At 44.9% G+C, this 15,858-nt stretch overlaps 1 protein-coding gene across 1 annotated transcript in view; it reads right to left on the bottom strand.

The window, feature by feature from the left end:
- Positions 1–477: 477 nt before the first annotated feature.
- LOC148368481 (sodium- and chloride-dependent GABA transporter 2-like) overlaps positions 478–15,858 on the bottom strand; it is a 39,711-nt gene continuing 24,330 nt past the window's right edge. The window contains exons 9-15 of the mRNA XM_088330498.1: positions 13,171–13,295; positions 11,005–11,117; positions 9,682–9,819; positions 8,012–8,114; positions 1,971–2,071; positions 1,730–1,900; positions 478–1,641 (exon numbers count right to left, since the gene is read on the bottom strand). Of these exons, the coding sequence (XP_088186624.1) occupies positions 1,507–1,641; positions 1,730–1,900; positions 1,971–2,071; positions 8,012–8,114; positions 9,682–9,819; positions 11,005–11,117; positions 13,171–13,295 (886 nt within the window). The 3' untranslated portion in view covers positions 478–1,506. The remainder of the gene's footprint in view (positions 1,642–1,729; positions 1,901–1,970; positions 2,072–8,011; positions 8,115–9,681; positions 9,820–11,004; positions 11,118–13,170; positions 13,296–15,858) is intronic.

Genomic DNA, 15,858 nt, shown 5'->3' with positions numbered 1-15,858 from the left:
ATAGTTTGGTGCATAATTTTTTCACAATACCGATAATATTGTCAGGAACAGAACGGAAACAGGACCTAGTTGCGTTACGTTTCTCACAAGTTTTATTAAAGGAAAGAGGAAGGGCTGCGCCCACGATCCGGTGTTCGCTAGGCGCGGGAAGTCGCTCTGAACACGGAAGTGGATCTTCCGTGGCGAGCAATGGCGGTGTCGGGAACGGAAAAGCGGGTCAGTAGTAGTAGGAGAGCAAAAACGTGGTCGGGGTCGGAAGCAAGTCGTAAACCAGGAAAGGAGAGTAGACGTGGTCGGGGAGAAAAAGAGGTCGAAAGCCGGGACAGGAGAGTAAACGTGGTCAGGATCAAAAACGGGTCAGAACTGGAGGAGAGAAGCAAACAAGTAGGGCGAGTCAGGGTCGAAAAAGGCTTGCCTAGTTTTAACTGATGTTCGCAGACGGACTGACAACAGGGGACAGATAGGAGTGGGCTTAAATAGGGACAGGGAGCCAATCAGAGTCCAAGGCAGTTCCCGCCAAAGGAGCGGGCACAGGTGATTCACATCGGTAATCATGACAAATTTATCATTAAAAAAAAATCTGAGGAGCCGTTTAAAGGCTCTTCTCAGTGAGTCGAGCCAAAAGAGCCGGTTTTCCAAATCGAGCTGTCCTCTTGGATGCGACGAGTAGGGTGCGGTGACGTTTCACATGACAACCACCGGAGCAGGCATATTGGCGTCATTTTCATTGACCTTTTAAATTTTTTTTATTGCGTGGTCTATGGAATCAGACTGCCAAAAAACAAGCATTTTCCTAAACTTGAAAACAAAATAAAATTCAAGCATTTTCAAGGAATTTAAGACCCGTACAACCCCGAAAGTTCCGAACCAGCTCCATCACGAACCAGGGCTAAGACCCACAGTCTTGAATGATGTTCCACGTGAATATAAGTTATTCATATGCTATAGAATAGAAGTGTGTTTTAAGCCTAGATGGATTCCGTGGCGCCCGTACAGCTTAAGATTCCGTGGCGCCCGTACCGCTTAAATCAGGACCTAAAAGACGCACGCCTTGGTTTACTGATGAAAGCGGGTCGAACAGGCAAGTAGTTGGTTTGGAATATCAACCACCTGTTTAAGATTATCAAGTGACAGATCACTAAATCGGAAAAAAATACCTGGACAGCCACCATGTCGCGCATCTATAGATTTCAGACCTTTAATCCGTGATGTATTAACAGTGTTTTTAGAAACTTGTTCCCGTATGCGTTGAATCTTCTTATTAAGGAAGACCATAAAATCATGGGCTGAATGGGAAGAACTATCTGGGATAATCTGTTGCCTCGCTAGCGATGCTACATTGTCAAAAAGGATTTTGGGGTTATTCTTTTGTGCCGCAATCACCTCTGAAAAATCTATAGATTTCAGATCTGTAATAAGTGATGTATTAACATTGTCTTTAGAAATTTAGAATTTAAGACTTGTACAACCCTGAAAGTTCCAAACCAGCTCCATCACAAACCAGGGCTAAGACCCTCGGTCTCGAATGATGTCCCCCGTGAATTCCTTCGGCTTCTCGGTGAGGGGAAATGCAGGGCTGTAGGACGTCGAGATGTTGGCCTGTGGAGGCTTTACGGTGGGTTTGCATAGGCGCCGAAAACGCTAGACAAGGGTGAGACCAAAGCCCAGATGTCAAAAAGGCATCCATTTGGATTGGAGGAGCACGGGCTCCCGAAGAACCTGGTTCAACCTGCATGAAGGTTCCAGGTGTAACGGCCAGTGCATAGATGGCCCAGATCGGGAGCAGAGAAATCGAGGAGAAGGTCAGGAGCCAACCGAGCGCCGTCGCCCAAACCGGAGCTACCAGACCTTTCCCTAAGCTCAGAGGAGACCAACAGACCAAGGAGAACACGAAGGTGGCCTAGAAGTCACGTGAAGGTGGTCTTCACCACAAAGTCACATGGAATCGAGCATGTCTGAAGCTCACTTACGGTGCAGACGGCCGGCGTCAGGTATTTCCAGCACACCTTGAAGAGAAGAAGGGGTTGGTGGCCTGTCATGTCCTTGATGTTCGAACAAAAGGTATCAGCACCTTTTGTGCAAAAAAAAGAGAAAAAATTTTTAGCAATCAAAATGGATGAGGACACAGGGTTCGTACGCCCGTGCTTGCTCATTTGGCGCCAACCGCCGCGGGTTCTGATTGGCTCCCTGTCACTGTTTGAACCCAGTCCTGTAAATCCCCTGTTGTCAGTCTGTCAGTGAACCTCAGTGTATACTAGGCAAGCCTTTTTCAACCCTGACTCCCACCTGTCCCGTTTTTGCTCCCTACTGTCTCCGGCTACGATACGTTATGATCCTGACCATGTTTGCTCTCCCGTCCTGGTTTACGCCCCATTTTTAATTCCGACTACGTCTACTCTCCCGTCCCGGCTTACAACTCGTTTCCGACCCCGACCACGCTTTGCTCTCCCAGTCCCAGCTACCGACTAGTTTTTCTGTCCCTGACACCGCCATCACTCACTACAGAAGATCCACTTGGAGTATCAGAGCGACTTGCTTCCCGCGTCCAGCGAACACTGGATTGTGGGCCCTATTTTCAACTCTGAGCTCAAGATTATTCCACATATAAAAAAAATATAACCAAAACTTCTCGTTTGGATCACTGCATGTCACGGTTGCCATGGCGCCCAATTGGACCCGCCCGTGTGGTGCCAGCTGCGGCTCGTTGGCCGATCCTATTTAAACCCAGTCCTGTCACTCTCCTTTTGTCAGTCGGTCTGGAAACCTCCGTGTATACTAAGCAAGCCGTTTTCGACCCTGACATATCCCGCCCGATTCTGTTTCCTTTTAAAAGGGACCTAAAAAGTCCATATTCTCCAAACGGTTCAAAAACAGCATTTGATTGACTTTGGGTACGTAGTGAATTGGGATTTGAGGACAATTTGACAGGAACACTAAGGGGTTAAGAAACCTTGTGCCAAAATTTGCCAATTGCCATCACCTGTGCTCAGCCTTTCAGCCCCAGCTGCAATTTTGACTCTGGCTCCCGTTTTGATCCCGACCTGTTTCCTGTATCGATTCCCGATCCAAGCTTTGTTCTCCTGTCCCGGGTACCCGTAACCTGATTCTGTTTCCTGTATTCTGTGTTTCCGATCCAAGCTCCGTTCTCCTGTCTTGGCTATCTGTAACCTGATTCTGTTTCCTGTATTGATCCCCGATCTAAGCTCTGTCCTCCTGTCCCGGCTACCCATATCCTGATTCTGTTTCCTGTATCTATCCAAGCTCCGTTTTCCTGTCCCAGCTACCCATATCCCGCCCGATTCTGTTTCTGTATCGATCCCTGATCTAAGCTCCGTTCTCCTGTCCCGGCTACCCGAATCCTGATTCTGGTTCCTGTGTCTATCCAAGCTCCGTTTTCCTGTCCTGGCTACCCATATCCCGCCCGATTCTGTTTCTGTATTGATCCCCGATCCAAGCTCTGTTCTCCTGTCCCGGCAACCCATATCCTGATTCTGTTTCCTGTATCTATCCAAGCTCCGTTTTCCTGGCCCGGCTACCCATATCCCGCTCGATTCTGTTTCCTGTATCGAGCTCGTATCCAAGCTCCGTTTTCCTGTCCCGGCCACCCATATCCCGCCCGATTCTGTTTCCTGTATCGATCCCCGATCCAAGCTCGGTTCTCCTGTCCTGGGTACCCGTAACCTGATTCTGTTTCCTGTATCGATCCCCAATCTAAGCTCTGTCCTCCTGTCCCGGCTACCCGTATCCTGATTCTGTTTCCTGTATCTATCCAAGCTCCGTTTTCCTGTCCTGGCTACCCATATCCCGCCCGATTCTGTTTCTGTATTGATCCCCGATCCAAGCTCTGTTCTCCTATCCCGGCAACCCGTATCCTGATTCTGTTTCCTGTATCTATCCAAGCTCTGTTTTCCTGGCCCGGCTACCCATATCCCGCTCGATTCTGTTTCCTGTATCGATCTTGAATCCAAGCTCCGTTTTCCTGTCCCGGCCACTTATATCCCGCCCGATTCTGTTTCCTGTATCGATCCCCGATCCAAGCTCCGTTCTCCTGTCCTGGGTACCCGTAACCAGATTCTGTTTCCTGTATCAATCCCCGATCTAGGCTCCGTCCTCCTGTCCCGGCTACCTGTATCCTGATTCTGTTTCCTGTACCTATCCAAGCTCCGTTTTCCTGTCCCGGCTACCCATATCCCGCCCGATTCTGTTTCTGTATTGATCCCCGATCCAAGCTCCGTTCTCCTGTCCCGGCTACTCGTATCCTGATTCTGTTTCCTGTATCTATCCAAGCTGTTTTCCTGTCCCGGCTACCCATATCCCGCCCGATTCTGTTTCTGTATCGATCCCCGATCCAATCTCCGTTCTCCTGTCCCGGCTACCCGTATCCTGATTATGTCTCTCCCTACCATATATACTGACATCCAATTTACTACTATAAAATAAAATATTGAAATCAGGGGTTGAGCTTAAATGCGCAGGTTTGGTTGTTTGTCACCCGTAACGAATGGTAGAAAGCGTGTGGGGGCGTGGCTTATACAGGAACAAAATAACAACGGGAATTCACGGTAAACATGTGCTGAATTTAATATAGAGAGGCACTGCCAGACTACATCAAGTGAACTGGAATCCAACGTTGTGAGAAGGTGAAGCAACTGGAAGCTGTTTTCACAGCACAGCAGCACCTTTTCATGAGACCCTCAAATGAAAACGCTACAAAGGCGAGCGATGAGGTGGCTAAGCACTGCAAACGTAGGGTGAATTTGTAAAGAGTATTGAAGGATGCCAGGCTGAATTGTCGGCCCTCGCCCATTTTCAGGTTACAAAATCTGGCCCCCGGGTTTTCTTCCAAGTTTGGAGACCCCCTGTAAAAACCATCACCTGCGAAGCGTTTCCTCTCTTTGTCGAAACAGGGTACACTCCCACACCCTTTTTGACTGAACGCTTCATTTCACCCAGTTGTTTTTAAAAGTGTTTCTTCCCGGGCCAAGTCTGCGTAGATATGTGGCCCCCCGGGGCCACCAGACTCAGAAAAGAGGAGGGGCGGGGTTCCCGGGGGCCGATTGCGGGTCTGGAGGAGACACACAAGGCCTTGGCTGGCGGCCATTCTCCTTACAACAGAGGGTAAGCGGCGGCCATGTTCGGTCTACTGACTTTGAGTGGAATGCTGGTGGAGTGGAGCGCTTGAGTTTGTGAGTAATCTCATAATGTCATTCTGCTCCCTGCTCTCCAATGTTCCCCCTAAACTGCGTGTGTTCTGTTTTGTTCTATTGGAGTACTCAGAGTAATCTGATTCCAAAATAGACGTTTTAGATCAGGGGTCGGGAACCTATGGCCCGCGAGCCATGAATGGCTCTTTTCGTGAATACATATGGATCGGAGATAGCATTTAATTACAGCACGTTTCAGGACAGTGATCCAAAGTCGAGTGATACAAAGAAAAAGAGAGAGGGAGAGGGAAAAAAGAGAGAGTGAGAATGTGAGAAACAAAAGAGATAAAAAAGAAATAGTGAGAGAGGGGGAAAGAAAGAGAGAGAAAGAAATCCAAAGGAAAATAGAAAGAAAGAGAGGAGAGAAAGTAGAAAGAGAGGAGAGAAAGAAGGGGACAAAAAGAGAAGGGAAAAACAAGAGAGAAAGAGAGAAAAGGAAAAAAGGAAGAGAGAGCAAAATAAGGTAAAAAGACACAAAGAGAGAAAGAGACAGAGACTAATTAAAAAACAAATTACCGTAAATTCAGGACTATAAGCCGCTATTTTTTTCCCAAATGTTCAGCCCTGCGGCTTATTCAGTGAAGCGGCTAATTTATGGAATTTTTCCAACGGCCACCAGCGGCGCTCGAGTACAAAAGGTAAAATTTAGACCGGTGGAATATATGCGCCGAGGAAGACTGCAACCTCTAAGTTTATGCATACATTGTCTGTAAAGGAAAGGTACGTTCCGAAAATGAGGAAGACGCCCTTGATGGCGATTGTTATGAGAAGGAAGTTGAGGACGATCTACCGTGAATTTCACAATTACAGGATGCTTTCTTTTGAAAGACACGTTTGATGCATTGCGAGCGTGTTACTAGTAGCGTCTTGCTACCTGTCACAGTCACGCTTTGGGACGAAAGCTATATTATTATTATCAAAGCTTTGAAAACTCTCTCGGTGTACCGTCTTTCTTCGTAAATATGTGTAACCATGTATAATATGTATTTGCAACTGTATATTTTTGTAACGTATTTATTTTAGAGATTTATTATGTTACGTGTTCTACGGACGAATCAAAAAGAAGGGGCGGAGAAAACGCGGCCTGATGGGAAATGTGGTAAAGCTGAGTTACCGGTAGATCTGTCTGTTGTCGCAGCAAACAAAAATGAATATATTTTTCCCACCCTTAACTTTGGAAATATACATTTTGTTTCCTCGGATTACTTTCAACGACACGCCGACTTTAGAAGTCTGCATCATATTTTAATTACAGGTATCATTTGCTATATGTGATGTCAACTGTGATTCAGAATTTGTATACTGCCTATGAAGTTACATTTATGGAACTTACAGTGTAGCCCGGATTAAACTAGCGACACTGCGCCCGCGGCTTATCCATGTGTGCAGCTTGTATGAGTACAAAAGCGCCAAATCACTCAAAAAGTGGTGGGTGCGGCTTATAGTCAGTAGTCAGGTGCGCTCTATAGTCCGGAATTTACGGTAAGTCAAAGTTACAGTGCATGAAGTATAATACACGAGCTCCCCTGACGTTGTGTTCTAAATGCAGTATTTGGAAGTCAAGGTCGAAGTAGAACGAAGTTGAGCAAAGTCAGTAGAGTTTTTCGAGAACCGGCTTCTTCGGCTCGGCTCACTAAAAAGAACCGGCTCAACAACCCAACAGCAGCATCCATCCATCCATTATCTGCACCGCTTCTCCTCAGTAGGGTCACGGGCGTGCTGGAGCCCATCCCAGCTATCTTCGGGCAGCGGGCAGAGGACACCCTGAACTAGTGACCAGCCAATCGCAGGGCACACAGGGACAACTCACTCGCTCAGGGACAATTTGGACCGGCCAATCAAAATCAACCCAACATGCATGTTTTGTTCTAAATGCAGTATTTGGAATTCAAGGTCCAAGTAAAACGAAGTTGAGTAAAGTTAGTAGAGTTTTTCGAGAAGCGGCTTCTTGGGCTCGGCTCACTAAAAAGAACCGGCTCAACAACCCAACAACAGCATCCATCCATCCATTATCTGCACCGCTTCTCCTCAGTAGGGTCACGGGCGTGCTGGAGCCCATCCCAGCTATCTTCGGGCAGCGGGCAGGGGACACCCTGAACTGGTTACCAGCCAATCGCAGGGCACACAGGGACAACTCACTCGCTCAGGGACAATTTGGACCGGCCAATCAAAATCAACCTAACATGCATGTTATGTTCTAAATGCAGTATTTGGAATTCAAGGTCCAAGTAAAACGAAGTTGAGTGAAGTCGGTAGAGTTTTTCGAGAAGCGGCTTCTTCGGCTCGGCTCACTAAAAAGAACCGGCTCAACAACCCAACAGCAGCATCCATCCATCCATTATCTGCACCGCTTCTCCTCAGTAGGGTCACGGGCGTGCTGGAGCCCATCCCAGCTATCTTCGGGCAGCGGGCAGGGGACACCCTGAACTGGTGACCAGCCAATCGCAGGGCACACTGGGACAACTCACTCGCTCAGGGACAATTTGGACCGGCCAATCAACCTAACATGCATGTTTTGTTCTAAAAGTGGTATTTGGAAGTCAAGGTCCAAGTAAAACGAAGTTGAGCGAAGTCAGTAGAGTTTTTCGAGAAGCGGCTTCTTCGGCTCGGCTCACTAAAGAGAACCGGCTCTTTCGGGTCCCAAACGGCTCTTCAGGTTGTTTTAGCTTCTTTAATCCCAACATGACCAAATATTATGTAAAATGATGCACAAAATGACTTAAAGGAAGGGGGAATAGAACAAAAAAAATACTTTGATTCCCAAAAATTTGGAGGGAAAGATGGGATTCGGAAACGCCGTCTCCTACCGTAAATCCAGCCAATCGCAACAGACTGGAATATGGAGAGAAGCAGGAGGCTGGCTCCGCTGCAGGAGAAATGATCGTAAATCTGGAAAACATACAGACCACCCTGCAGAAAGACACAAAAAATGGAGTACTCAGAGTAATCTGATTCCAAAATAGACGTTTTAGATCAGGGGTCGGGAACCTATGGCCCGCGAGCCATGAATGGCTCTTTTCGTAAATACATATGGATCGGAGAGAATATGTAATGAAAGCAGGTTTCTCGACGTGATCCAAAGTCGAGTGATACAAACGTTCCGGTACTTACGAAAATTCGACTTACGCAAAAACTGTATTTTTTCGGCATGTCGAAAAATATCCGGACATTGCTTTAGGTTAGGTTGGGTATTGTGTTCCCCTCTCACTATTTAAACCCACTCCTTTCTGTCACCTGTTGTCAGTCCGTCTGCGAACGTCAGTGTACTCTAGGCAAGCTTTTTTCGACCCTGACTCCTGTTTTTGCTCCCGTCTGTGCTTCGACCCGTTTTTAGATCCTAATGTTTCTCCAAAAGTATTGAGGATAATCAAGATGCTTTTTGACAAAAGTGAGACCACTCTGTGACAGCAGTGTTTTTTTTGCCTAGGAGCTCTCTAATGGATTCCATTTTTGGCCAATGTTTTTCCGATAGTAGAGTCACAAAGACAGACTTTACCTGTGTCAGGATTACATGATTTTGGCGCCAACTGCCTCAGACTCTGATTGGCTCCCTGTCCCTATTTAAACCCACTCCTTTCTGTCACCTGTTGTCGGTCCGTCTGCGAACCTCAGTTTACTCTAGGCAAGCTTTTTTCGACCCCGACTCCTGTTTTTGCTCCCGTCTGTTCCCTGGCTTCGACCCATTTTTAGATCCTCATGTTTCTCCAAAGGTCTTGAGGATAATCAAGATGCTTTTTGACAAAAGTGAGACCACTCTGTGACCGCAGTGTTTTTTTTGCCTAGGAGCTCTCTAATGGATTCCATTTTTGGCCAATGTTTTTCCGATAGTCGAGTCACAAAGACAGACTTTACCTGTGTCAGGATTACATGATTTTGGCGCCAACTGCCTCGGACTCTGATTGGCTCCCTGTCCCTATTTAAACCCACTCCTTTCTGTCACCTGTTGTCGGTCCGTCTGCGAACCTCAGTTTACTCTAGGCAAGCTTTTCGACCTTGACTCACTCCTTTTTGGTCTTGACCACGTCTACCCTCCTCTCCTGGCTTCCGACTCCCTGCTGATCCCGACCACGTTTTTTTGCTTTCCTGTCCCGGCGACTGACCCGTTTTTTCCGTTCCTGACACCGCCATCGCTCTCCACGGAAGTTCCACTTCCGCGTTCGGAGCGACCTGCTTCCTGCGTCCATCAATCACATGATTGTGGGTGCAACCCTTTGTCTTTCTTCCAATAAAACGCAACACGAGTGGGTTCTGTCTCCGTTCTGGTCCTGACACATATGGGACACAGGCCCTGGCATTATTATTATTCAAGAGATTTAAAAAGACACAGAGTGAATTTAAGAAATGATGATAAATTAGCTTTGGTCTGGAGTTTGGTGGTTTTGTTGAATTTGGTTTTTAAAACGATTCGAGCTTTTTTGACTCTCTGGGTCAGAAATGTTCCCGACCCCCGTTTCAGGTGACGCAGAATTCAAGTTACCGGCGTCACCATGATAAGCCCGAGCGAGAAGCAAACCAAGCAGATAAAAAGCAGGAGCAGCTCTCTCCGGTAACCACGTCGGATCAGACGAGGGTACAAGTCGGTGACGGAAGTCATCAAAGCCTCCAGACTCACAAACTGCAACAAAAGAGAAAGGATTTAGGACCATTGTCGGGACACAACTCTGGGACAGCCTTGTCCTTTCAGGTAGACAAGAACTTGGAACATGTAGCATGCTGGTGACCAATGTTCCTTGTATTTTTCCCCGGATCTGAGCGTTCACACAAAGTCGGTGAGCAACGCTTGAAACAACAGTGAGCAACAGCAATCCCAAGTGTGGCAACTAAGTCATTATCAAACATGTCCAAAACTTGACATCACGTTACATTTTACTGAGTTTCCGGCGATGCATGATTATTTTTCACTTTTGAATGAATTGACTCATGTACGGTTGCAAAGGCTGCAGGCTCACAAACGTCGTTTGTTTTTACGATTCTTTCACAAGATTTCCATTTCTTTTTATTTCCTGATATATTTTGTCGCATAATATTAACATTTTTGGGGGCTTATTGAGTCGGTTGCAAGATGCACAACTGTACTTAATCACATTTTGTAGTGGAAGTACGATGTTGGCAACAAAATTCACTTGATACAATTCGAAATTATTTGAATGCAACACAAAAATTTTCTTCTTTTTTCCGTGTTGTTTTCTACTTTTTTTTAAAAGTCTGATTGTGTTTATTTTTCCCGAGCTGTTACTTTTTTCTTTTTCTTCTCTATTTACTTTTTTTCCTACATTTCTTTCTTTTCTTTATTTCTGGCTTTTTTTTCTAAAAACAAATTTCTCTCCCTTTTGTTTCTTTTTTTCTCAGCTTTTCATTACTTTTTCATTTTGGTATTTTTTTCTTTTTTGTTCTATTCCCCCCTTCCTTGAAGTCATTTTGTGCATCATTTTACATAATATTTCGTCATGTTGGGATGAAAGAAGCGAAAACAACCTGAAGAGCCGTTTAGGACCCGAAAGAGTCGGTTCCTTTTAGTGAGCCGAGCCGAAGAAGCCGGTTCTCGAAAAACTCTACTGACTTGACTCAACTTCGTTCTACTTCGACTCGACTTCCAAATACCGCATTTAAAACACAGCGTCAGGGGAACCGTGTATTTTTACCATCATGCACTGTAACTTTGACTTAATTGGCTTCTTAATGAGCAATTTCAAGCCCTGATTTTTGTGCGCTGGCTAGATTTTCTTGTGCGCTGAGAATGTGCAAGCAGTGCTCAATTGCCCACGCGCGCAACTTAGAGGGAACACTGCTGGTGACCCACCTGCGTGTCCAACCCCAGCATGATGATCATGAGGAAAAAGCAGACCGACCACAGTTGGGGAAGAGGCATCATGGCTACCGCTCTGGGGAAGGCAATGAAGGCCAGACCAGGTCCTGTGAGGACACGAATTGTCTTTATTGTCATTGATATCATTGTATTGTGTATTGTGTTCTGATGGATGTCAGACGGCAGGGACAGATTAGGTTGCTGCCCCTCAAATTTAAACTGGGAAGCTTGGAAACGCTAGTATTTTACACTGAAAAGAAATTCATCAATTCATTCGGACTCTGAGGACAGTCAGAAGAGCGAGAAAATATGGTGATCACCAGTGGGTGCTCCGTGGATTATTAGCGGATTCGAGAAACGACTGAGGCGGAGCTGCAGGTCCGGGCTACTGAGGCTAGGCTTACGTTAGCAACCCTCAAAATCATCCCCTGTGTGGCCTATATTTAAGCAGCACCAGATCCATTACCTGTTGAAACGGATGACCTGGAGCTACAACTTCTGGGAAACCTTTACATTTGGGACTCTACATTCAAATGTCGCAAGGACTTGGGTTAAATAGCGGACACCCGATGCTAGCACGAAGCTAGCCAGCTGCTCTTAAAATTGCTTTTAATTGCAATAAAACTGTTCATTCTGTCACGGTTGCCATGGCGCCCGATGCAGGACCCAATCGCGTGACGATCTCACACAAGCCTTTATTTTACAGGAAATGGGGAGTCATGCACGTTAGGTAGCCAGTCTGGTGTGGAGAAACAGGAAGCCAGAGACCGACGAGGACAGACAGGGTTGATATCAAAACAGGATATCGAATATAAACAGGACAAACTAGACAGGAATGAAACTGGAAACCGAAATGAAACAACGGGACGGACAGGATTGATAACCTAAACAGGACAAACTAGACCGGAACGAAAATGGAAACCGAAAGTAAACAACAGGACAGACCGGATTGATATCAAAACAGGATATTGAAATCAAACAGGACAAACTAGACGGGAACGAAACTGGAAAACCGAAATTGAACAACGGGAGGGACAGGTATGATATCAAAACAGGATATCTAAATAAAACAGGACAAACTAGACGGGAACGAAACAGGAAACCGAAATTAAACAACGGGACGGACAGGATTGATATCAAAACAGGGTAACAATATTTAACAGGACAAACTAGACGGGAACGAAACTGGAAACTGAAATCAAACAACGGGACGGACAGGATTGATATCAAAACAGGGTATCGAAATTAAACAGGACAAACTAGACGGGAATGAAACTGGAAACCGATATTAAACAGGACAAAATAAACTGGAACAATACAGGACAGGAAATGCCTACAGGAAACAGGACCGAGTCGAAACCCACCACTTGCGGGGCAGAGGTTCGTTGACGGACTGACAAAGGAAGAGTGAGAGCACTGAGCTTAGAATAGACAGAAAGCCAATCTGTTAACAAGGGCCGTGACAAAAACATTCCTTTAGTGGGCTGGATTCTGGAAAGACCGGAAGCCAGAGACCGACGAGACCGATTCCAGATGCCCGAGTTGATATCGGACGGATGGGGTCGATACCGGACAGGAAGTGACAGACAGGATAGATAACGGATCAGGAAATCAAAAATTAACAGGAGAAACTAGACGGGAACGAAAACTGGTGAGAGTAATAAACAGGACAAAAACAGACGGAAAGTAAACTGGAACCCGAAATTAAACTGGACGACAATAAACGGGAACAATACCGGACCAGAGATATCACAGGAAAACAGGACCGAGTCAGAACCCACGTCTTGTGTGGCGGAGGTTTGTTTGACGGGCTGACAACCGAAGCAAGAGAGCGCTGAGCTTTATATAAACAGAAAGTCAATCTCTCAACGAGCCGCAGCTGGCACCACACGGCCAATTGGGCACCGTGGCAACCGTGACACACACGGGCGGGGCCAATTGGGCACCATGGCAACCATGACAAAATCAAACATTTACAACTCTTTCATAATGTCTAAACCACAGGCCAAAGTAAAACAAACAGACGCAAAGGTTTTAGGGCTGTAAACCTTTGGGAATGCTTTTAAAATACTTTTAGAAAATATAGAATACAATGTTTGGATTTTCAGATTGTGAAAATTAAAGGATCAGTGTACAAGCAATACTGGATGTGATTTTTACCTGACTGAGCCACGGTTGCGATGTCTACCTCTTGCTCCTGCGCCATAAAACCCAAGACCGAGAAAATGGCAAAACCCGCCAGGAAACTGGTGGAACTGTTCAAGAGGCACAGGAGATACGAGTCTCTGTTTGCGGAGAAAGACACAAAAAAAACGAAAAAATGACAAAAATGTCATATTTGGACACTCAAACGGCATTTGGCATCAGTCTGTAGGGAGTTAATGGCCTCGAGACTGAACTGAGGTCTTAAACTTTTACCAAAACTACAAGATTTGAGACTCTGAGTTTAAGATGAAACATGTCCATTTTGCTGAGTTTCCGGCAATGTAAATTTTTTTTCACTTTCGAATGAACTGACTCATGCAGAAAGAGAAAAAGGAGTGTGAGAGAGAGAATGAGACAAAGCAAGAAAAAGAAATGAATAGAAAGAACGAGAGAGAGAAACAAAGACAAAGAAAGTGAGAGGAATAGGGGGAAAAATAAAGTGAGGAAAAAATAATTAGAGAAAAAGAGGAAGAACAATGGAGGGAAAGAGAGAAAGAGAGAGAGATAAAGCAAAAGGGAGAAAATAAAGATGAGAGAAAGAATAAAAGAAAGGAAGAGACAGAGCGCAAGAGATTGAGAGAGAGATAAAGCGAGAGACAAAGAGAAAACAAAAGATAAGAGAGAAAGGAGATAGAGAGATAGAAAGGAAGAAAGAGAGCGAGAAAGAAAAGAGAGGAAAAAATAGAGGCAAGAGAAAGACAAAAAGGAGTGTGAGAGAGAGAATGAGACAAAGCGAGAAAAAGACATGAATAGAAAGAACGAGAGAGAGAAACAAAGACAAAGAAAGTGAGAGGAATAGAGAGAAATAAAGTGAGGAAAAAAGAATTAGAGAAAAAGAGGAAGAACAATGGAGGGAAAGAGAGAAAGAGAGAGAGAGAAAGCAAAAGGGAGAAAATAAAGATGAGAGAAAGAATAAAAGAAAGGAAGAGACAGAGCGCAAGAGATTGAGAGAGGGACAAAGCGAGAGACAAAGAGAAAAAAAAAGACAAGAGAGAAAGGAGATAGAGAGATAGAAAGGAAGAAAGAGAGCGAGAAAGAAAAGAGAGGAAAAAAGAGAGGCAAGAGAAAGAGAAAAAGGAGTGTGAGAGAGAGAATGAGACAAAGCGAGAAAAAGAAATGAATAGAAAGAACGAGAGAGAGGAACAAAGACAAAGAAAGTGAGAGGAATAGGGGGAGAAATAAAGTGAGGAAAAAATAATTAGAGAAAAAGAGGAAGAACAACGGAGGGAAAGAGAGAAAGAGAGAGAGATAAAGCAAAAGGGAGAAAATAAAGATGAGAGAAAGAATAAAAGAAAGGAAGAGACAGAGCAAGAGATTGAGAGAGGGACAAAGCGAGAGACAAAGAGAAAAAAAACAAAAGATAAGAGAGAAAGGAGATAGAGTGATAGAAAGGAAAAAAGAGAGCGAGAGAGAAAGAAAAGAGAGAGGAAAACAGAGAGACAAGAGAAAGAGAAAAATGAGTGTGAGAGAGAGAGAGAGAGAATGAGACAAAGCGAGAAAAATCAATGAATCGAAAGAACGAGAGACAGAATCAAAGACAAAGAAAGTGAGAGGAATAGAGAGAGAAATAAAGCGAGAGAAATAGAGTAAAAATGAATTAGAGAGAAAGAGAAAGGAATAAAAAAGAATAAGAGAAAGAAAAGAGAAAGAAACAGAGAAAGAAAAAGAGAGGAAAAGAAAGAATGAGAAAAGGGAAGAGAGAAAGCGAGAGCTCAATAGAGACAGAGAGAGAAGAGGAAAAAGGAGAAAAGGAGGGTGACAAAGTGTCAAGAACCGGAACAGGCTCAGGACCCAAACGCGTGACGTTTCTCACACAAGCCTTTGAGACTCTGAGTTTAAGATGAAACACGTCCAAAACTTGACATCAACTTACATTTTGCTGAGTTTCCGGCAAAGTAAATTTTTTTTCACTTTTGAATGAATTGACTCATGCAGGGGTGTCAAACTCATTTGAACTTTGGGGGCCACACCATAGAACAAACATTCTGTCGGGGGCCGGACGAGTAGATTAAAGAGAAAGAAAAAGAGGGATAAAGAAATAAGAGGAAGAGGGAGGAAAAAGGAGAGAGGGCGGGACAAAGAAAGAAAAAGAGAGAAAGGGAGAGAGCGTGAGAAACAAAAGATCAAAAGTCGTGAGAGAGTGGGAAAAAAAAGGGAGAGGAAGAAAAAAAATCAAAGAGAAATAGAAAGACAGAAGGGGAGAAAAGAGAAAAGAAAGCACGGATGCTAGGGAGAGAGAAAGAGAAAACAGAGAGAAAGAGAGAGAGAGAGAAAGAGAGAGAGAGAGAGAGAGAGAGAGAGAGGGAAAAGAAAGGGAGAGGAAGAAAGAAATCCAAAGAGAAATAGAAAGACAGAAGGGGAGAAAAAAGAAAAGAAAGCACGAATGCTAGGAAGAGAGAAAGAGAAAACAGAGAGAGAGAGAGAGAGAGAGAGAAAGAGAGAGAGAGAGACAGAGAGAGGGAGAGAGAGAGTGGGAAAAGAAAGGGAGAGGAAGAAAGAAATCCAAAGAGAAACAGAAAGACAGAAGGGGAGAAAAAAGAAAAGAAAACACGAATGCTAAGAAGAGAGAAAGAGAAAACAGAGAGAGAGAGAAAGAGAGAGATAGAGACAGAGAGAGGGAGAGAGAGAGTGGGAAAAGAAAGG

This window comes from Urocampus carinirostris, chromosome 3 (assembly GCF_059441175.1).
Source record: "Urocampus carinirostris isolate Australia breed hairy pipefish chromosome 3, RoL_Ucar_1.0, whole genome shotgun sequence".
NCBI lineage: Eukaryota > Metazoa > Chordata > Actinopteri > Syngnathiformes > Syngnathidae > Urocampus > Urocampus carinirostris.
Note: the sequence above shows the minus strand (reverse complement) of the source record. Positions and strands in the feature narration are given on the sequence as shown.